At 37.6% G+C, this 22,822-nt stretch overlaps 1 protein-coding gene across 2 annotated transcripts in view; it reads right to left on the bottom strand.

Moving 5' to 3' along the window:
• Positions 1-22,822, bottom strand: part of CDC14B (cell division cycle 14B) — a 57,166-nt gene that overhangs the window by 20,926 nt on the left and 13,418 nt on the right. For both annotated transcript variants that reach the window (XM_024761417.1, XM_024761418.1), the window contains exons 5-9: positions 12,917-12,993; positions 7,097-7,163; positions 4,437-4,499; positions 2,049-2,136; positions 1,533-1,763 (exon numbers count right to left, since the gene is read on the bottom strand). In XM_024761417.1, the coding sequence (XP_024617185.1) occupies positions 1,533-1,763; positions 2,049-2,136; positions 4,437-4,499; positions 7,097-7,163; positions 12,917-12,993 (526 nt within the window). The remainder of the gene's footprint in view (positions 1-1,532; positions 1,764-2,048; positions 2,137-4,436; positions 4,500-7,096; positions 7,164-12,916; positions 12,994-22,822) is intronic.

Here is a 22,822-nt window from a genome sequence, read left to right as displayed (position 1 = left end):
GTTAAATAAAAAAAAGAGAGAGAAAAAACCTAGATTGCCTTGAAGGGGCTGTTAGTAGGAGGAATACAGACGTTAGTGGTGATTCCAGTGGAATCACATGGAAACTGGAAGAAAGGCAATCCTTGTTAGAAAGTGGCAAAAAAAACCTGGCTGAATTGTGTTCTAGTGCTTTGTGGAAGGTAGAACTTCTGTGTGACAACCTTGGATAATTAGCAAAGGAGATTTAAATTCATAAGCAAAGTGTTAAAGGTGCAGCCTGGTTTCTCCTGACTGATGTGAGACGAGAGAGATGAATTGAAGAAGTAATTGTTAAGCAAAAAGGAACGAGAAACTAAACATTCAGAAAATTCTAGGCCTATTCATTTTGAAAAAAGTGAGGAACTGTGTTCTGGATACCAAGGGTATGATTGAAAAATCAGCTCCATAAAGATATTACCCATGGATTTAATCAGCCATCTCGGCACAAGCTAAAAATACTGATGGGATTACACTGGAAGACTGCCAGTTTGGACTAAAGGGGACAGAAACAGGATGAAATAAAGGAAGGCTTTTACGTTTCAGGGATCCTATATAGGACTGGACAACAGAGGTGACTGGTTGCAAGCATGGCTCATCCTTCAAAAGAAGGTTAGTATGACCCTGAGGGTGATGCAGAGATCAGCTTCCACTGCAGGGGGCACAGGTTCAATCCCTGATCAGGGATGTTTGCATGCCATGTGGTGAACAACAAGAAAAGACAGTTGTTTTAATGTCTTTGCCTAGTAAGTCTACCATCTGGTCTTTCTTTGGGACAGTTTCTGTTGATTCATTTTTTTCCTTTGAATGACCTATCCTTTCCTGTTTCTTTGTATTCCTTGAGATTTTTTGGTGAAAACTGGACATTTGAATCTTATAATGTGTGAACTCTCAAGATTAGATTTCTGATATTCCCCAGGTTTGCTGTTTAGTTTTTCTTCTCCCCAGTGTTGGATTTTTCTTAACAAAAATGTATCCCTTGCCTTCTTAGTTAACTAACAAAAGGAGAAAAGTTAAATAAATCCTAGTACATTCATACAATGTGTTATTACACATTCATTCAATAAATATTTATTAAGTGCCAAGCATTGTTCTAGCTGCTGAAAGCCTAGCAACTTGTTAGAATATAAAGTCCAAAAGATAAGCTCTTGGAGTCTGCTCTGCTCACTGACATATGCCAGAACCTACCAAAGTAGGCACTGAATAGATATTTGATGAATAAATGAATGTGATAAGCCTTTGTAGTATCACCCATGAATACAACTTAATTTACTATACTTTCCATATGAAATTAGGGTTTTAAAAGCATTCTTTATATGTACAGCCTTTTTATGCCAGTCATACCCCCATAAAGTGGTTTTAAGAAAAAAAAGGAAATCACAAAAGGAAAAAAAAGCACTCTATAAAAAACAAAGGCATCTTCATGTGTCCTTGCATATAATCTAAACGAGTATGGTATGTTTCTACACACATATACATTCACGTCCACCATTTCTTAACCAACACTAGAAACATACCTTTACAGTGTACTGCAATGGCACCCTCTGCATTTTCACAAACATCCAGAAATTCTTTAACAATGGCATCAGTAGGCGTGCTGCCATCCGCAAAGAAAAGATCATAGTGATCGAAACCAGCGTTCGTAAAGCGTTTGGCATCATACATCCTTTTATTCAGACGAATAATGGTAGTAACGTTGTGATTCTTAAAATACGGAATATAAGCCTCAGGAGAATGTTGGTGGTAACCTATATAAAGAAATTCACCAGATGCTGTAAAATGCAGAAAGAAAACAATGGATAACAACTTCACTTGTAACTGGGTGGAAACAGTATCTGGACTGGGGATTCAATACCAGTTTGATTATAACTGTGAAAAAAATAAATTTAAAAAGTTAAAATCCAGGCAGAATGATGTGCTAAAATGTCCAAGTACACTTAATGAAGACAGTCGAGCTTTGGCCTCTTTTAAAAGAAAATACTGGATGGATACTTTTAATAACAAAACTACACTGGTCCCACGTATTCGCATACCACTGTCAAGTCTGGTTCTTGAATGAGGTCCACAGAAGGCAAGAAATCGGTCTGGTATTATCCAATTTAAATCTCCATTTTCTGCTTTCTGCAAAGGGAAGACCAAAACAAGATCAATGTATGTGTATGTATATGTGTACCTAAGAACAGGTAAGAAATAAATCAAGAGTTGCCTTAAGATCTACAGGCCAGGCAAGTAACCCAAAACTGATTTATTTGACTTAATTATCAGCCAAGGGAACTGATGAGTTCATTCCAAGCTAAAAGATGTAAGCAGGAATGAGGACAAGTATTGCCACATGTTCTGATTTTGAAGTAAAACCAGAAGTTTGGAGTTTTTAATGAGAAATGTGTGATAGATTTCATTGAATCACAGGCATCACAGATTGTAAGATACATCCTGAATTCAGAGAATTCCTATTCAAAACAGGACAAAATGGGCATCGTGGAATCAATGAAAAACACTAATCCAAAATTTCTAAAAATACTTATAGAGACTAAACAAAGCTACCATGGTGGTCTGTAGCTACCCTGTGTCTCAATGCAGTTTCACTGAAAGTAAAAGACATTTGTGGGTGACCCTGCTACTCTCCCGCAATGCTGCAGTTTCCGCATTAGCGAGAGGGAAGCTAATTAGCACCTATATTACTCCTCAGTAAAAAACACATAAAGGCATCACTGTGCTACACTGAGGGAATACCAACTGGTGTTTTTATTAGTTTTGCTTATCTAAAAAGAGAAAGTATATTTTATTTTACATGTTTAATTTTATAAGGAGAAGCACAAAAAATGGTGTTAATAATTCAATTATATTCAGTAGTTAAGATGGTAAATAAATATTGATGTGTATTGTACTTTATAAATGTATTGCTATTACAGAGAAGTAAAGGCAGGGTTGGCCTAATGAATCACACAATATGCTTTTATATGTTTGGTACATCACAGTAATGACTAGTAGTAACTATTAACCCAATTTATCTATAAAATAGTTCAGTTATACTTAGGAGTTTAAAATAATAGTTATTTTAAAAATTGATTGTGAAAGAACAGTTATCTGAGGATTCAAGATACTGCTGAATAAAGTGCTGTCTGTGGAATCATTCCAGTATTAGTGAGACTGTCTGCTCAAGATAACTATAGCAAGATAAAAAAAAAACAAGACTCCACAAGTATTCTTGGCTGGAAAAGACCTTTAGCATAACATCTTACTCATTATCTACTTGGAAGGTAGAATGGTAGAATCAAATTACACATTAAAAAAAAATACACATTAAAAAACATAGAGGGGGCTTCCCTGGTGGCGCAGTGGTTGAGAGTCCGCCTGCCGATGCAGGGGACAAGGGTTCGTGCCCCGGTCCGGGAAGATCCCACATGCTGCGGAGCAGCTGGGCCCGTGAGCCATGGCCGCTGAGCCTGCGCGTCCAGAGCCTGTGCTCCGCAGTGGGAGAGGCCACAACAGTGAGAGGCCCACGTACCGCAAAAAAAAAAAAACATAGAGGACACCTGCGGTTTTGCCTGCCTGGACTCTCTCCTCTCTGTGCCCCCCCCCCACCCCACCTTTCTTGGGCTGTATGATTTGATAGGGCTGACCCGATTCCACTGCTGTGATGGCCAAAGTATTCTATACCTACTCATCCCCCACACTCACCAAAAACACAACCTAGTTCAGGGCTAGAGACATGATCTAAGCCAGGCCAAGGAGAGGAGTTCGAGAGTCTTCTGCTGGAGCTATGAATTTTCTTTTCCAATGAGTTGGGTAAATCAAACGGGTAAGTCAAAGCTGTTGGTAGCCATCTTTATCCCAACTGGGGAGAACTGACCTTGGAACAAAGCTAGCTTCAGCCCAATTTCTGGTAAGTGCTTGAGTACCTGAATCTGGTCATGAGTGAAGTTACACTAGCTCCTGGACTTTTTATTTACGTAAATCAATAAATTTTCCCCACTTTATTTAAGCCATTTGTGTTTACTTTTTGTAATTTGCATCCAAAAGTGTCTTGACTTCACAGAAACAATAGGTTCTGACAAAAACAAATATTTTCCAGAGTTAATCAGATGTATAATGGCTATTCATTTCATCAGCTCCTATGCTAAGGGTTTAACAAACATTATCTCATTTAATCACTGTATGAAAGTCATCAATAATAAAAAAAATTTAAACTAAAAATTAAAGAAAAATGCCAGAGCACACTCATTCACTCTGGAAAGATGTATCAAATGCAAAAATCAATATGAACTAGGACTGCAGAAATAGGAATAAGAGAAAAAAAGACTTGAGTTTTTTTCACTCTACACACATCTAAATTGTTTGATTTTTCAAAAAATAAGAATACTACTTCTGGAAGTAAAACATGCATAAAAGAGTTAAAAACAGTATCCTTGAAAACTTACTTCATAGTATTCATATTCATCGAGGTTAAATGAGTTGAAATTAAGGAAGCCATACTGCATTGCCTAAAATCCAAAGGAAAGCTTTTAATAACAAAGATGCAAATAAGGAAACAGTTTCCAATCCAATTTCTTAACAGTAAGTATCAGGAGGCACCTCAGAAAAACATTCTTATATTTAGATTATGTTCCATTAAGTAGTTTTCAAAGGAGGTGGGCTATGTCTTTTAAATGCTTCCATTATCAGGAAAATTAGTTATAACAATATTTATTTTAATAAAATTTTATTTTTTATTTTCCTTCATCAGTCATCCTATCCATGCAACATCTAAATAATCAAGCCTTCAAAGTAATCCTACTAGTTTATTAGATCAACATCATTCAGGCTTCAAATATAATGCATAACCCAATGGTTGCTAAATAAATAATATAAAGGAAAGAAACCATGTTTATATGGTTTATATCAAACAAATCCCACACATTTCATAAACATCTTCACTTTCAAATTCTGAACAGTCTTGAATTAAAAGATTAATGTTCCCTATACTAAAGACAGCCCAGAGATCAACACTAAAATGCTAAATTTTGAGGGGAAAAACCCTTGTTTCAATAAGGAAAAATATATGAATTTTCTCTTCTACTCTGTAGCCTCACTCTGAGTTGCAATGGGCAGAGCACCATGCTAAGCAAAATAAGCACAATATCTATTTTCTGAGACAAGGACAAGCTGGCAGCCTCTGACAACCGTTCTCCCAGCTTACTGAGCCAGACAGTATGTAAGCAACAATTCTGGATCAAGAAGGTATTCTTGGTTCAAAAGGGGTGATTCTGCAAACGCAGTGTGCAAAATGTAAACTACTGAAATATGAATGAGAAATAAGAAGGCTATAACACCAAACAAAAAAACCCCTCATTTTATAAAATATAGTGGCTTAAGTCCTAACTCCAAGACCAAATCCACGATGAATTTTATTTCTTTGAATTTGGAGTACCCAATATATATCATATTTGGACTAGAATGATACATAATAATACAACAACAGAGTGACACAATAAAATAACAGAATGATACCATAAAATGTATCAGTTTGCAGGGAATTTCTATTATTTGAATTTCATAAGGAGACCCTATTAGAAGTAGCACTTAAAAAAAAACTACTAAAATCAAGACATAATTATTGATACATTTATAAAAATTTCAAATACACAATAATATTCAAAATCAGTCACAAACAGAAAATGTTTAAATGTAAAATCAGAAGCTGTTGTCTCTTGAATAAAATTAAATGTAGCATGAAAAAAGCAATCTTTGATCTGTAGTTATAGCTAATTAAACTTTGGATATAACATCTGATAAAAACAAAGCCAATGTTATAGTAGACCATCTCCAAGGCTCTCATAAGTGTTTCTTCCTCTTCTTTTCTTTCTTTTTTTTTTAAAGGTGCTGGGAGCAGAGAGAAGGGAGCCCTAGGATCAAGGACAAGTATGCCTGGCTACATCAGCAGTTCCCTGGGGTCCATGTGGCAAGGACTGTAACTGTAACTAGAAGGGGTCATCTATACCTACTGTCTCCCCATCTCCTGATCACCTCCTCTGCCCATGACCTGCCTAAACTGTGGACTCATGGAGCTGTCTCAGAGCCTGCAGCAACTACCTCCATCAGCTCCATTCACCACAGAGCTGCTGGACTCAGTCCCAAAATTAAGGTCCATCCTCATTGCCTTATATAGGAACAAAGATATAATAATTAATCTCTGAAGTTGTATACTAATTAAGTCTCTCAGTTTAACCCCTAAAATTTCTGTCAAAATTCTCAGAAAGCCACCATGTTCCATTATACAAGAAAGTAAACCTGGGTTCCTTGTGCCTCTGAAAATACAAGTCACACAAACTTGAGATGTTTTCGAAGGCTTATTTGATCCAAGGGCTACTGACTGACAATTCTAGTTTCTTGCACGGCCCTGATGTTCAAGAAGTATACCTAAGGGAGTGAGTGTTATAACCAGGGTCTGCTGCATCCCATGACTCCAGGGGACCCTGTTTATTTAGAATGTGGTATGACGGTTGTCCCCTGGAGTCAAAGACAGCAAGTAGCCCTGGTTATAAAACACAGGAGTTATTTTTAAATAGCTTTGACAAAGCAGTAGTGACCTATACTTAGTATTATATAAAACCTAGTAACAAACTAATGGGCTACTCAAATACTTCTGTTGAACTAGAAATTGAATGCTTGAAGATACAAAAACAAAGTATTTGACAGTTACTGTGTTATAGAAATGTCTGTTGTAAACAGAATTGATGGGAATCAGACCCATAAAATACATAAATCAAAGAGAACTTAGAAACCAGTAACCTATTTACTTCTTGTTTTTCTTTGAAATCATAACACATTCAAAACCAATTCTGAATTTAGAACCTAATTACAAAACTGTTTCTTATTGTTCCCTGTGCTCAAGTGGCTTTTCCCCCAACTCATGCACAGAAGCACTCAGATTCAGAATAATCTGTTTTCTAGTTTAGTGTCATTCTAATGTTGGCAGGGAAACGGGATACCTCTCACATCATATACATCTTGGAAGATCTTTGGGGAAGAAGGCCTGTCTTCCTTGCACTGGACTTAAGTTCTCCAGCACAACACTGGGTGTATCCTACGAGTCACTTACCTTCTTTACTGCATAAAAACAGTCAAGAAGTGTAATGTAGAAATTGCAACTCCCATAGGCAGCATCTCTGAAATTCCAAAAGTATTGAAATACATAGCTCAGTTAATTTAATTTTCTGCTGTACACTTATCTCAAGACAAAGTTGATTAGAATTTAAAATCAAACACATACTCAGGATCAGTCTCAAAAAAAACACAAAGGATTCTTGCCTTTTGGTTTTTAAACAAAGGATAAGTCACTGTTAGACAGTTCATTGTAATTTCTACCTATTCCAGTAGATACTGTTTGATAGATGTGGATCAATAATGACCACACCTTAAATTTCAAATGATCTGTCTAGACTGTTTTTGGCTTTAATAGTTGAGCTTCAAAAGTTCCTTCCTGAGTTCAACTTCTCAGTAGTATGTACTCCTCCCCTCAAAAGGGAAAGGCATTTGATCTTTTTCTTCCAACTGGAGAATACTGTGTCAAACTGCTGGCAGGAAAGACTGCTCTTTGATTCTGTATATGCACGTTGTGTGCGCATGTGTGTGTGTGTTTATCTCCATCCACGTAGCAAAAAAAATTTGGAAAGCAAGATAATATTTGAAATAATAGGCGCAAGCTAAAAAGCATTTTGCTCCTCTCATTATGCTCTTATACTTTTTAACAATTTAACTGGATAACTTCTTTCTGGTTCTTAAAGGACAACAGTACCAATAAAACCACAGAAACTAAGGAGTCAACTACTGTTAGGAGAATCACTCTACATTGGAGAAATTAAGCTTAAAATTAAGTTAGACAGCCCCCCCGCAACACTGCATCAGCACCTGTTAGTAATCTTACTACAAATGTCTTATGTCAGTTAAGATTTTGTCCAGAAAAATAAGGTACTCCTCCATTCCCACCTTCTTCTCCTTTTTGGCTAACTTGAGTCATTTCATTATGAAGTGAAAATTTTAAGAATTAGGCAAGATAAAAATGAATTTTATTATGATCATTCTAGGCATGCCAAGCAACTGTGCCTATCAGAATGGTACTCATTTGGTCCCTATGTGGAACCAGGCTGCTACTGGAGCCATAATTAATTGCCTGCCGTGGTTGGGCTTTCACATTGTAATTCACTTACCTGAAAAATTAAGGCACATTAAAAATGTTTAGTTCTTGTACAAACTTTAAGAATATAGATTATTATAGCAACATTAACATCAAAGAAAAGGGCATCCTTTTTAGCTAAGACACTTTTAGACATTACTGTCTGAATTGGTTAGATTTACTTTGGTATATGTTAGGCTTCATGAGGACTGGACGCAAGGCCTTACAACGTGCCATTTTTGTTCTGTAAGCTTTTGAATTTAAATGCTGCTCTTCCAAAAGCTAGGAAAGGTCTCAATGCAACCGAGAAAATGATTTTGACCAATAGCTTACTGGCAATATTCAGGAAGGAGAAAAATAAAATGACCTGCAGCATTAGTTCTCAGAATATACTCCCTGGGCAAGAAGCACCAACATGCACCCCACTTGCTGGGTGGGGCTGGGTCCTCCAGGTTCTTGTGATATACGTTCAAGTTTAAGAACCACTGACTTACAGGATCAACACAAATAATGTTTGGTACAAGTAATTGTTTCATGGAATAAGGAATGTTTCTAAGATAAAGAAGCTAAGGTAGGAAAATGAAGTAGTTTAGTCTAAATCAAAATGATCAGTGGAAAGACGATGAACTCTCAAATTGCATCCCAATGTTTTTCACCATGTCTCCTCAGTTAGCTATGATTATTATCTTCTTAACCTATGATAATTCTTTTCCAATCAAGTTAAAGGCATGTTGATTCAGTTTTTGTGACAACTTGATGCACTTATTCAATGCATAACTTTGAATAAACCTACTGTGGGCCAAGCCCTGCCCTAGTCAAGCTTTGACTCTTTATTTTTTTTTATTTTTTATTTTTTATTTTTCCTAGTCAAGCTTTGATCTGAGCTTGGATAAAGTTCTGCCACATTATCTGAAGAGACAAGACTCTTTCTTTATTCACTCATGTTTATTTCGTTAACACCTCCAACTTTAAACACATCCACACCTCCTTCCTCTCACCCTAGCAATCAGACTTCTTCAAAATGGTAAACTAGCACTATGAATCTGGATATAAGCCTTTGTGAGGGGGAAAACCTTGTCACAGATCATTTAACAAACTTGGAAAAGCAGATGAGAATCAATAAAGGAATATTGCTTAGAAACTGCAAAACAATGTCAAATACTAGTTTAAAAAAATAACAGTTTTCAGAGCAGCTTGCATTCATAACAGCCTAAAACTACAAATAACCCAAGCATCCATCAAAAGGATAATGGACAAACAAACTGTGGTATATTCATAGAATGGAGTGCTACAAAAGCAATAAAAATAAGACAAACTATTGATACTAACACCTGCCATCATATGGATAAATCTCACAGACATTATATATTTAAAACACTAGATCCCAGCTCTCCAAAAATGTATACTGTATGATTCCATTTATATGACATTAAAAGATAAGAAAAACTTTTAGAAAGGGGGCAGAAGAGAATCTTCACGGGGGCTGACAATTTTCTGTATCTTGAACTGGATGGTAGTTACATGTAAATATGTAGGAGTTTATTGTTCTGTCCACGTAGGAGTTAGAGTTTTTAACTCGTGTCCCCTGCATCGGCAGGCGGACTCCCAACCACTGCGCCACCAGGGAAGCCCGGAGTTAGAGTTTTTAATTGTGTCTAAGTTATACATGGTTTTTAAAAGGAAAAAAACATGAATGTTTAACAAATGTTATCTAAGGATCAGGCACCAAGTGTTTCATAAGCAGGATGCTACTTAATCCTCACACCTCATTAGGGTGATCCTACTATCATTCCCACTTATAGACTAAGAGACCAAGGCTCACATTTGTAAAGAACCACGGAGATATTAGTGGCAGAACGGAGAGTCAAACTCCCATCTGTCTGATGTCAATAGCCAAGCTATTAGCAGCTCTGCAATACTACCTCTCAAGAAAATAAAGAACAGAGCCCTCCCCACTAAAAAACCCCAAAAAACACACACACAAAAAACCAATTAAGAAGCAAGGAGTATTATAGGTAATACCAAAGAACAGAAGTATATGCTCTTCATATAACCATGATCCAAAAGTATTAAGAAAATGTTTAACTATATTTTATACTTTTTTTTCAGGTAGACAGGTAGAGAAATAGCTAATATAACTCATTAAGAAATCATATATAAATATTTTTTTAAACTCAGTGGTTGAAGTATTATATGTAACTTAAATTACATCTAATTAAATATTGCTATGAGCCTAAAAGCAGTTATTAAAGACAAGTGAACGCTATTCTTGCACAATCCCTTGTTAGCAGTTATATTTATTCTATGCTCTTGAATTGGCAAAGATAAAAGACTATAGTGTAATTTCTGTAAAAATATTATCAGGATTTGCCTACTTTCTGTTTTTTGGGCTTTTTAAAATATTTATTTATTTATTTGGCTGTGCCCGGTCTTAGTTGTAGCACGTGGGATCCTTGTTGCGGCGGGCAGGATCTTTAGTTGTGGCATACAGGATCTTTTAGTTGCGGCATGCAGGATCTAGTTTCCTGACCAGGGATTGAACCTGGGCCCCCTGCATTGGGAGTGTGGAGTCTTCACCACTGTACCACCAGGGAACCACTGGACCACCCGCCTACTCTCAATAAGTAAGTTCTTCAGAACAGTAAAATGTGGTGAAGCACAGATTTTTAAATCTGTCAAAGGCTGATACTTTTGTAAAATACAATAATATTTGTACTATTACATACCCACAATAATGCAATAATCTTATTTTGTAAGTAAAAATGAATTATTACAAAAATGGAAGGAAAAAAACACATAAATACAAGCTTAAATTCTTCTATTATTTGATTCCACAGACATAAAAATAGTCTATTAAATTGCTAAAAAGTCTGTAAAATCTTACTCGCAATTCCTGTACTTATCACAAGCTGGTAACAAAAAGTTCACAGACTGGCACTAGTTCACAGGCCACACTTGGAGAATCATTAAATGTCTGGCATCTATGACTAAAGAGATTCAAATTTCACAAACCTGAACTGCTTCTAGCTAAGTCCTGTTTTTTAGAGAATTAATGATTTTTGTTCCTGGAACCAGAAGCAACTAACTACATTTTTCAGTGCCAAACTTTAAGAATTTAAACATGAGTACAGCAGTAAACAACATTTATTCTATTTTTGATCCCTGTATTTAAATTAACACAAAACTTCTCTTATATTAACAATGCTTCATGGATCCTTACTTAGATTATGTGAAATGTGTAAGCTTATCCCTGTTTCAGGACCTTGCGTTATAAAATTTAAGAATGGCACTATTATAAAGGATTACTATTATAAAAGAAGAGTTCTGTAGAACAAAATTATCACTACAGCAATGTGCCTATGACTCAGGGACCACAAACACAATCACTTCTTCTGAAGGAAGTATACGGTTGCTGTTATAAGTTGAGAAGAAAAATGGAGCACTCTCCAGTTTAGAAAATAACCTTCATCCCTTCCTACCCACCAAAAAGAATACTTAAGATGATATCTGAGCTAGGAAGAAAGGCAGAGTGATACAGCGTCCAAAGCAATTCTTCTAATTGGCTAAATCACTAATATACATGCAGTCTTTAGTGCAATATACAACTGAACTCTGCAGACTATCCTAACAAAAATCTCTAATTCATGGAGTAAATCCATGGACAGTCCTACAGAGTTATTTAAGAAGGAGACAGATTCTGCATAAGGTTAGGGGCACTCACCCCAAAACTTGTCCACGATTAAGTCAGGTTCATAACCTCCCCTTTAAAGGCAAGCCCACGTCTTCAAAATCAGGCATTTGAGGTATATGCAACAGTTCTAAAACTATTAACTAATTTGCAGGCGGAAGAATGCTGCAATATTTGAAATTCTCAATACAGTATGCAATGAGTAAAATCATTTCACACACTTATTATACTTAAGCACCATACAAGTATTTAATTTTACAGCTAAGTCAAGTGTTTTGATAAACAGGAAGAGCAACTTTTAGAACTTCATTTGATTTTTAAAAAAAGAAAAAAAAACACAAGTTTTTGGGTTTTTTTTTTTTCAAAATATCTTCAACACAATCACCTGGTAACTTTGACATAAGGATGAGGATGTCATTAACTTATATAAAGACATTACTTATCTACCACCTCTATGACACAGCCGTTTTGGTTTTTCAAGTAGCGGTGCTATATTAGCAACCTCACCCACTATTTCTGCTGGCTGTGTCCCTAGGAAAAGGGGGTTCGTTTCTGCCCCAGAAGTAACTCCTGATTATTGGGAAAAACTTATTTCTTAACTCCTCAGGACCAAAACTCCGCAGTACTGGAAAACGGTAGTTTTGCATACTATAACTCCAGGATTCTCGTCTGATTACAAAGCACAGTTTCCATCAGTGAGAGTGGTTCTGACTTCTCATGTCGGAGCAATTCACCACCACTACCACTAGCACCACTACAGACATCTGGCAATGTCTGGAGACATTTTTGGCTTTCACAATTAATTTTCTGGGGTGAAGGTGTTACTGACATCTAGTGGGCAGAGGCCAGTGATGCTGTCAAACATCCTGCAGTACACAGGACAACCACCCCCCAACAAAATGTCAATAGCATCACTGTTGAGTAACCTAGATCTATGGTGTTATTTGCACCCACCTCAAAATAACTATTTATGAGGTCTTTTTTCAGAAACAACTACACCAAGATATTTCTGGCAAGGGCCTGATTAAATGAATCTACCATAACATTCTTATATTTACCTGAAAGGAATATAGGATGTATCTCCAAACATTAATATTCTATATGCTTCTTCTGGAGTTTTCCCCAAATATATAACCTACATTTGAAGAGAGAAGAAAAAGGCAATTTACTTCTAAATAAAGATATAGTACTGTCACTGAGAAGTAAGCTTTGTACAATCTTTAGCCAATCAACTGAGCCTGATTCTCTAGCCTTCCCAAGGATCCTATGAGTTGCCCACTACCCAGTCAGTGAATTCCCCTTTTGTTTAAATCTGCTGTCACAGCTGGTTTCTGCTGCTTGCAGAGCCCTGACCAACATCTTTTTACAACAGCCTTTTGTGGTAAGAAGTAGAGCATTTCAAGAACAGATTTTCTAAATCAAGATGTTAGACTGAGCACATGCTTTGACCTCATCTCCTTTCTAAAGATACACCGAAATGATAGTAAAGAAGTGTGTGGGAGATGGGGATAGGGGATGGACTGGGACTGGGACTGGGGGGAGGATGAGAGCAACATAGAATCAGGACAAATATTTTTATTAACTCCATCCATTTAGATTTAACGTACAATATTGTACGGGTTTCCTATAAAACTTCATTTGTTTACTATTGTCATTTGCTTCTTTTATCTTTAGAACTACGTTATGCTTCCATTTTTATCTGGTAGAATACTTCAAGTGGATTCTTCAGCATTTGAGGTCCACAGTTGGTGGACCTTTTTGTATTTCCAAAGTATCTTGTTTTCTGCCCTGACACTGGACTATGTATATGGTTTCAGGTCTGCAGTCCTTTTCTCTCAACAGTTCATAGATGTTGTTCCACTGTCTTCTCATTTCCAGTACTGCAGAAGTATTTTACTGGTCTCATTCTTTTCTCCCCCTCCTCTTCCTCACAAGCAACCTGTTCTAGAAACTTGGAGCTTGAGAATGTCCACTGGCATCCCTCTAAATAAGTCATCCCCCTAAATAAGTCATCCCCCAGCCCCCATTAAGTTTGCCTCGGACTTTCTGACCCTCACTCTATCCAAAGGCACATCTTTTTCCAACACAGAATCTTCTTCTGGCAGGACATTTTCCACCCATACGTGGAGGCAAGGGGTGAGAGAGGCCACAAGCATTAGATTTGGCACACATATTATTACTCAAATTCAATTCAATTCTTAAGCTTACTTTGGGAGAAAATATACTTTAAATTTTGACCAGTAAAAATAAATAACTAAAAATTTTAATTACAAACTTTTTATCTCCATTACTTAAATTTATATAAATGAGCTGTTTCTTCAACAAAATTCTGAAGTAAGAACCCATGTCTTATGTTTCATTGTAACTCCAGATTCATATTGGGTTGGCCAAAAAGTTCATTCAGCTTTTCCATCCCATCTTACAGAACAACCAAATGAACTTTTTGGCCAACCCAATACCTTTTATATGGACTCAGATTCGATCCTTAATTCATTGAACTTAAATCTACTTATAATAGGAAATTTTAAAATAATTGATAAAAAGTTAATACAAATATATCATTGGATTAAGAAAAATTATAAAAATCAAAGATCCAGCAAGAATCTTTGAAACTTAGAGAAGGATATATCTTAAAACAAGTCAGCTTCCAGAGGGCATTTTACCAATTTTGTTTTAAGACTCATAAATGGAAATGTTTACCCTGTTTCTGAAAATGATTTTATCCCATTTACTCTAATAATACAGAACTATAATTAACTATACAGAATCTTCTAACATTTATCTATAGCAGCATACAAACCCACAAAGAACAATCAATCCCAAGAACAAAGGAATGCCTTCTTACCTAGTATCAAACAAATTTTCAAAGTACAATATTACTGACTCAGAGAAGGTTGTAATTTATCATGAATTAACTAATCAAAATCATCTATAATTGCACTCAACATTATATTTATCTATATATTACTTATTTAGATCTTTTAAGGATCAATCTATCAATTGACTTTCTATTGTCTTACTCTTTATTTGGAAATAGAGCATAACAGTTCCTTTAAGAAAAACTAAAAAGTCTTTTAAATCTAGAGCCCCCCTGCCCCGTTCTCTACATTTACTCCTTCTCTTCTAGTCTCCAACCTGCTTCCTTTCTCTTCTAAGACTTAATGAATAACTTTAGGAAAGCCTTTTCATTTCTCCATTCTATTTTAGGTCTTCCTAGCAGGACTCCTCCAAAAAATTTCCTCTAAAAAACAACAACAAAAACACAAAACAAAACCAAATAAAAAAATACCTTGAGGCCAATGAGGGTAAGAATAGGATTTGATTCACTGATGTACGTATATACATACATAACTTAAATAAATTAATTAAATGAAATCCAGAAACCTCATTCAGATTTTCCCTAAATTTCTAATACGAAATTCTCTCAAATTATATAAACTTTTTCTTAAGCACCAGGTGAAAGATAATTCCTCCAACTCAAGATTGCAGTTCCTTGGTTTCTTTAATTACTAAAATTGCAATGGTATTATTTCCTTCTAACTTTCAAAACAGAAATAGTCTCTAATACATTAAATAATTGTGGGTTAGTCTTGGAATACAAGTTCAGTTCAAAGAACCCAAGAAAAATGTAACATTTTTTCCTATGGAAAAACAAAACCTATATTCCTAGTGATGAACTTTTTAAAAACATAACCTTTAAACCCAACTGGGGAATGCTTATACATAGAGATTTCAGGTACAATGTAATAAGTTGAAGGAAATTTACAGATTCAGAATAAGTTTTTTACATAATGCTACGGTCCAAATGTTTCTGTCCCATCCAAAATTCGTATGTTGAAATCCTAACCTCCCAAAAGTGATGGTAGTAGGAGATGGGGCCTTTGGGAGAAAGCCATTAGAGTGAAACCCTCGTGATTGGGATTAGTGTCTTATAAAAGGGACTCCAGAGAGATCCCTAGGCCCTTCCACCATGTGACAGCCCTCACTGGACCATGCTGTCACCCTGATCTTGGACTCCCAGGCTCCAGAACTGTGAGAGATAAACTTCTGTTGTTTATAAGCCTCTGGTATTTTGTTATAGCAGCCCAAAAGGACTAAGACATATAACAATCAAAGAAATGTTTGCTAACAATCTATAATTCTTAATTTTACACCCACTCATTTTCTCTAGTCAAAAGCCCTTCCCCATTAAAATTATTATAAATTTGTTACTTGAGAAGAATCCTTAAAATGGCTCCTATATTAGTTCTCAAATTAGTAAACTCTAAATCAATGAGATTTTATGATGCATCAGTGTGATCCCAGCAATTTGGAAGCTATGTGCTTCTCAAATTTTTTTAGTGTATTTTCATGAAAAGCCATATATATAGAATGGCCACTCTAATTGCACATTGCTGTCCAAAAATAGAAAACAACAAGAGACGAACAAGAGAGATACTAAATAGCTGTGGTAGCCAGCTTCCAAGACAGCCCCAACGATGCTCATCTTCTGGTATTTCCACCCTCAATGAATAGGTCACCATTGTGTGAAGAATAGGATACTGCATTAATGGTAGAGTGTGACACCTGAAGCTAGATCACAAGGACGTTGTGGCTTTTGCCTTGCTTTCTTTAGGACTCCTCACTCCAAGAAAATCAGGTTCTTGTTTTGTGAGCGCAGCCCACGTGGCGAGGAACTGAGGCTCCTTGCCAACAACCAGTGCAAACTTGCTGGGCATGTGAATGGGTCATTTGAGCAGTGGACCCTCCAGCCCCAGTCAAGCCTTCAGATGACTGCAGCCCAGCCAGATCCAGAAGCAGACCCCCCCAAGTTAGCCAATCTCAAACACCTTCCCCACAGAAACTGTTTCAGAGAACATTAATTGTTGTTTGAAGTCACTAAGTGTTGGTGTAATCTGTAAGGCAGCAATAGGTAATACAGCAAGTAACACAGTAAAGAGTGAGCAATTGATCATTTCAGTTTGTTAAAGAGTGAGCAATTGATCATTTCAGTTTGTTGAAAGTAGATAAAGTTTTTAAAAATGTGACAAGTGCAGAGATGTAAAAGGAAGCCCCGTGGCTTAGGAAACATGAGTAAGGAGAACCTGCTGTCTCTCTCCAGGGTAAGGAATCTCTCTGAAGGAGCAAAAGGCAATCTCACAGGAAAAATAAAATACTGGGATAGAAAATACTTAGGAAGTTGGTAGTGCTTTTCAAAGTCATGACACAAACTTTCTTGGTTTTGTTTTTTGTGGGGTTTTGTTTGTTTTGTTTTTTTGCTGAACAATATTGTAGCCATTAGGACTCCACTGCCCCCATTTAAAAAATTACCATCTGCCTAACCCAGCCCTGTGAAAACTTCTGATCTTGAATTGCTGATCAATGTTTCAAAACCTAGGAGAGCCTCAAGTAGCAATGGATAAATTAGTGGACTGAAACAAAAAGATCACAACTTGATCATGTATAGTTTTAATCTTGACAATTCAGGTCTCAAAATAATAAAGCCCAGTTATTTAGACATGTACTTCTCATTTCTATTCTCCCACAGAACATTTTGAAGTTTAATCTATGTACTTAGAGAAGCCTCTGGTAGAGTTTAAAAAACCAAAACATTGAGGGGGACCTTCAAGATGTTGGACGAGTAAGACATGGAGATCACCTTCCTCTCCACAAATACATCAAAAATACATCTACATATGAAACAACTCCTACAGAACACCTACTGAACACTGGCAGAAGACCTCAGACTTCCCAAAAGGCAAGAAACTCCCCACGTACATGGGTAGGGCAAAAGAAAAAACAGAGACAAAAGAATAGGGACAGGACCTGCACCTCTGGGAGGGAGCTGTGAAGGACGAAAAGTTTCCACACACTAGGAAGCCACTTCACTGGTGGAGACGGGGATGGGCTGGGGGGAAGCTTCGGAGCCTAGAAGGACAGACAGCATAGCAACAGGGGTGCAGAGGGCAAAGCGGAGAGATACCCACACAGAGGATTGGTGCCGACCAGCACTCACCAGCCTGAAGCATGTCTGCTCACCTGCCGGGGCGGGTGGAGGCTGGGAGCTGAGGCTCGGGCTTCAGAGGTCACACCCCAGGGAGAGGACTGGGGTTGGCTGCATGAACACAGCCTGAAGGGGGCTAGTGCGCCACAGCTATCTGGGAGGGAGTCCAGAAGAAAGTCTGGAACTGACTAAGAGGCAAGAGACCATTGCTTCGGGGTGCGCAAGGAGAGGGGATTCCTTCCCTGTCTGCCCACAGTACGCAGGGCACCGCCTAAACGAGCTCCAGAGATGGGCACGAGCCGCAAATATCAGCTCGGACCCCAGAGACGGGCATGAAATGCTAACGCTGCTGCTGAGGCCACCAAGAATCCTGTGTGCAAGCCCCCCCAGCCCACCCTGACCCAGAGCCTGTGCAGCCCGCCACTGCCAGGGTCCTGTGATCCAGGGACAACTTCCCCAGGAGAACACACGGCGCACCTCAGGCAGTGCCTCTGCTACCACAGGCTCGCCCTGCATTCCAATTATAACTACCATACCCCTCCCTCCCCCGGCAAGAGTGAGCCAGAGCTCCCTAATCAGCCGCTGCTTTAATCTGGGCGGGAACAGAAGCCTTAGGGCAACCTACACGCAGACATGGGGCCAAAACCAAAGCTGAACCCCAGGAGCTGCGCGAACAAAGAAGAGAAAGGGAAATTTCTCCATGCAGCCTCAGGAGCAGTGGATTAAATCCCCACAATCAACTTGATGTACCCTGCATCTGTGGAATACCTGAACAGACAACGAGTCATCCCAAAATTGAGGCGGTGGACTTTGGGTGCAACTGTAGACTTGGGGTATGCTGTCTGCGACTGACTTGTTTCTGATTTTTACGTATATATTAGTACAGCTTTTAGCGCTTCTTATCATTCGTGGATTTGCTTATTGGTGTGGATGCTCTCTTTTTTTTTAAATTACTTTTACATTTTTATTTTTTTAATTTTTAAATTTTTCATAATTTTACTTATTTTTTAATTATTTTTTTCTTTCCTTTTTTCTCCCTTTTCTTCTGAGACGTATGGCTGACAAGGTCTTGGTGCTCTGGCCTATGTGTCAGGCCTAAGCCTCTGAGGTGAGAGAGCCAAATTCAGGATACTGGACCACCAGAGACTTCCTGGCCCCACATAATATCAATCAGCGAGAGCTCTCCCAGACAACTCTGTCTCAACGCTAAGACCCAGCTCCATCCAATGGCCAGCAAGCTCCAGTGTTGGACACCCCATGCCAAATAACTAGCAAAACAGGAACACAACCCCATCCATTAGCAGGGAGGCTGCCTAAAATCATACTAAGTACACAGATACCCCCAAACACACCACTGGACACAGCCCTGCCCACCAGAAAGACAACATCCAGCCCCACCCACCAGAATAAAGACACCAGTCCCCTCCACCAGGAAGTCTACACAACCCATTGAACCAACCTCACCAACTGGGGGCAGACACCAAAAACAACAGGAACTACGAACCTGCAGCCTGCAAAAAGGAGACCCCAAACACAGTATGTTAAGCAAATTGAGAACACAGAGAAATATGCAGCAGATGAAGGAGCAACATAAAAACCCACCAGACCAAACAAATGAAGAGGAAATAGGCAGTCTACCTGAAGAAGAATTCAGAGTAATTATAGTAAAGATGATCCAAAATCTTGGAAATACAATGGAGAAAATACAAGAAACGTTTAACAAGGACCTAGAGGAAGTAAAGAGCAAACAAAATGATGAACAACACAATAAATGAAATAAAAATTCTCTAGAAGGAATCAAGAGCAGAATAGCTGAGGTCGCTACTAAATAACCAAGAGATCACTGAAGAAATCAAAGAGGAAATCCAAAAATACCTAGAAACAAATGACAATGAAAACACGACAACCCAAAACCTATGGGATGCAGTAAAAGCAGTTCTAAGAGGGAAGTTTATAGCAATACAATCCTACCACAAAAAAACAAGAAAAATCTCAAATAAACAACCTAATCTTACATGTAAAGCAACTAGAGAAAGAAGAACAAAAAAACCCCCCAAATTTAGCAGAAGGAAATAAATCATAAAAATCAGATCAGAAATAAATGAAAAAGAAATGAAGGAAACAATAGCAAAGATCAATAAAACTAAAAGCCAGTTCTTTGAGAAGGTAAACAAAATTGATTAGCCAGTAGCCAGACTCATCAAGAAAAAAGGGAAGACTCAAATCAACAGAATTGGAAGTGAAAAGGGAGAAGTAACATCTGACACTGCAGAAATACAAAGGATCATGAGAGACTCCTACAAGCAACCATATGCCAATAAAATGGACAAATTCTTAGAAAAGCACAACCTTTAGAAAAGCACAACCTTGTGAGACTGAACCAGGAAGAAATAGAAAATATAAACAGACAAATCACAAGCACTAAAATTGAAACTGTGTTTAAAAATTTTCCAACAAACAAAGCCCAGGACCAGATGGCTTCACAGGTGAATTCTATCAAACATTCAGAGAAGAGCTAACACCTATCCTTCTCAAACACTTCCAAAATATAGCAGAGGGAGGATATTCCCAAACTCATTCTACAAGGCCACCATCACCCTGATACCAAAACCAGACAAAGATGTCACAAAAAAAGAAAACTACAGGCCAATATCACTGATGAACACAGATACAAAAATCCTCAACAAAACACTAGCAAACAGAATCCAACAGCACATTAGAAGGATCATACACCATGATCAAGGGGGTTTATCCCAGGAATGCAAGGATTCTTCAATATATGCAAATCAATCAATGTGATGCACCATATTAACATACTGAAGGATAAAAACCATACAATAATCTCAATAGATGCAGAGAAAGCTTTCGACAAAATTCAACACCCATTTATGATAAAAACCCTCCAGAAAGTAGACATAGAGGGAACTTACCTCAACATAATAAAGGCCATATATGACAAACCCACTGCCAACATTGTTCTCAATGGTGAAAAACTGAAACCATTACCCCTAATATCAGGAACGAGACACAGATGCCCACTCTCACGACTGTTCTGGAAGTTTTAGCCACAGCAATCAGAGAAGCAAAAGAAATAAAAGGAATCCAAATCAGAAAAGAAGCAGTAAAACTGTCACTGTTTGCAGACAACATGATATTATACATAGAGAATCCAAAAGATGCTACCAGAAAACTACTAGAGCTATTCAATGAATTTGGTAAAGTAGCAGGATACAAAATCAATGCACAGAAATCTCTTGTGTTCCTATACGTTAATGATGAAAAATCTGAAAGAGAAATTAAGGAAACACTTCCATTTACCACTGAAACAAAAATAATAAAATATCTAGGAATAAACCTACTTAAGGAGACAAAAGACCTGTATGCAGAAAACTATAAGACACTATGAAAGACATTTAATATGACTGAAACAGATGGAGAGATATACCATGTTCTTGGATTGGAAGAATCAATATTGTGAAAATGACTGTACTTCTCAAAGCAAACTACAGATTCAGTGCAATCCCTGTCAAACTACCAATGGCATTTTTCACAGAACTAGAACAAAAAATTTCACAATTTGCATGGAAATACAAAAGACCCCGAATAGCCAAAGCAATCTTGAGAAAGAAAAACAGAGCTGGAGGAATCAGGTTCCCTGACTTCAGACTATACTACAAAGCTACAGTAATCAAGACAGTATGGTGCTGGCACAAAACCAGAAATATAGATTAATGGAACAGGAAAGAAAGCCCAGAGATAAACCCACGCACATATGGTCATCTTATCTTTGATAAAGGAGGCAAGACTATACAATGGAGAAAAGACAGCCTCTTCAATAATTGGTGCTGGGAAAACTGGACAGCTACATGTAAAAGACTGAAATTGGAACACTTCCTAACACAATACACAAAAATAAACTCAAAATGGATTAAAGACCTAAATGTAATAAGGCCAAACACTATAAAACTCTTAGAGGAAAACACAGGCAGAACACTCTATCACATAAATCACAGCAAGATATTTTTTGACCCACCTCCTAGAGAAATGGAAATAAAAACAAAAATAAACATATGGGACCTAATGAAACTTAAAACCTTTGCATAGCTAAAGAAACCATAAGACAAAAAGATGGCCCTCAGAATGGGAGAAAGTATTTGCAAACAAAGCAACTGACAAAGGATTAATCTCCAAAATATATAAACTGCTCATGCAGCTCAATATCAAAAAACCGAACAACCCAATTAAAAAGTGGCCAGAAGACCTAAATAGACATTTCTCCAAAGAAGACGTACGGATGGCCAAGAGGCACATCTATTAAGATGCTCAACATCACTAATCATTAGAGAAATGCAAATTAAAACTACAGTGCGGTATCACCTCACATGGGTCAGAATGGCCATCATCAAAAAATCTACAAACAATAAATGCTGGAGAGGGTGTGGAGAAAAGGGAACCCTCTTGCACTGTTGGTGGGAATGTAAATTGATACAGCCACTACGGAGAACAGTATGGAGGTTCCTTAAAATACTAAAAACAGAACTACCATATGACCCAGCAATCCCACTACTGGGCATAAACCCTGAGAAAACCATAATTCAGATAGAGTCATGTACCACAATGCTCACTGCAGCTCTATTTAAAATAGCCAGGACATGGAAGCAACCTAAGTGTCATCGACAGATGAATGGCTGAAGAAGATGTGGCACATATATACAATGGAATATTACTCAGACATAAAAAGGAACAAAATTGAATTATTTGTAGTGAGGTGGATGGAGGTAGAGTGTGTCACACAGATCAGAAAGAGAAAAATAAATACCGTATGCTAACACATATATATGGAATCTTAAAAAAAAAAAAAAGTTCTGATCAACCTAGGGGCAGGACAGGAATAAAGACGCAGATATGGAGAATGGACTTGAGGACATGCGGAGGGGGAAGGGGAAGCGGGGACGAAGTGGGAGAGTGGCATGGACATATA

This window comes from Neophocaena asiaeorientalis, unplaced genomic scaffold (assembly GCF_003031525.2).
Source record: "Neophocaena asiaeorientalis asiaeorientalis breed wild unplaced genomic scaffold, Neophocaena_asiaeorientalis_V1.1 scaffold247, whole genome shotgun sequence".
Classification (NCBI taxonomy): Eukaryota; Metazoa; Chordata; class Mammalia; order Artiodactyla; family Phocoenidae; genus Neophocaena; species Neophocaena asiaeorientalis.
Note: the sequence above shows the minus strand (reverse complement) of the source record. Positions and strands in the feature narration are given on the sequence as shown.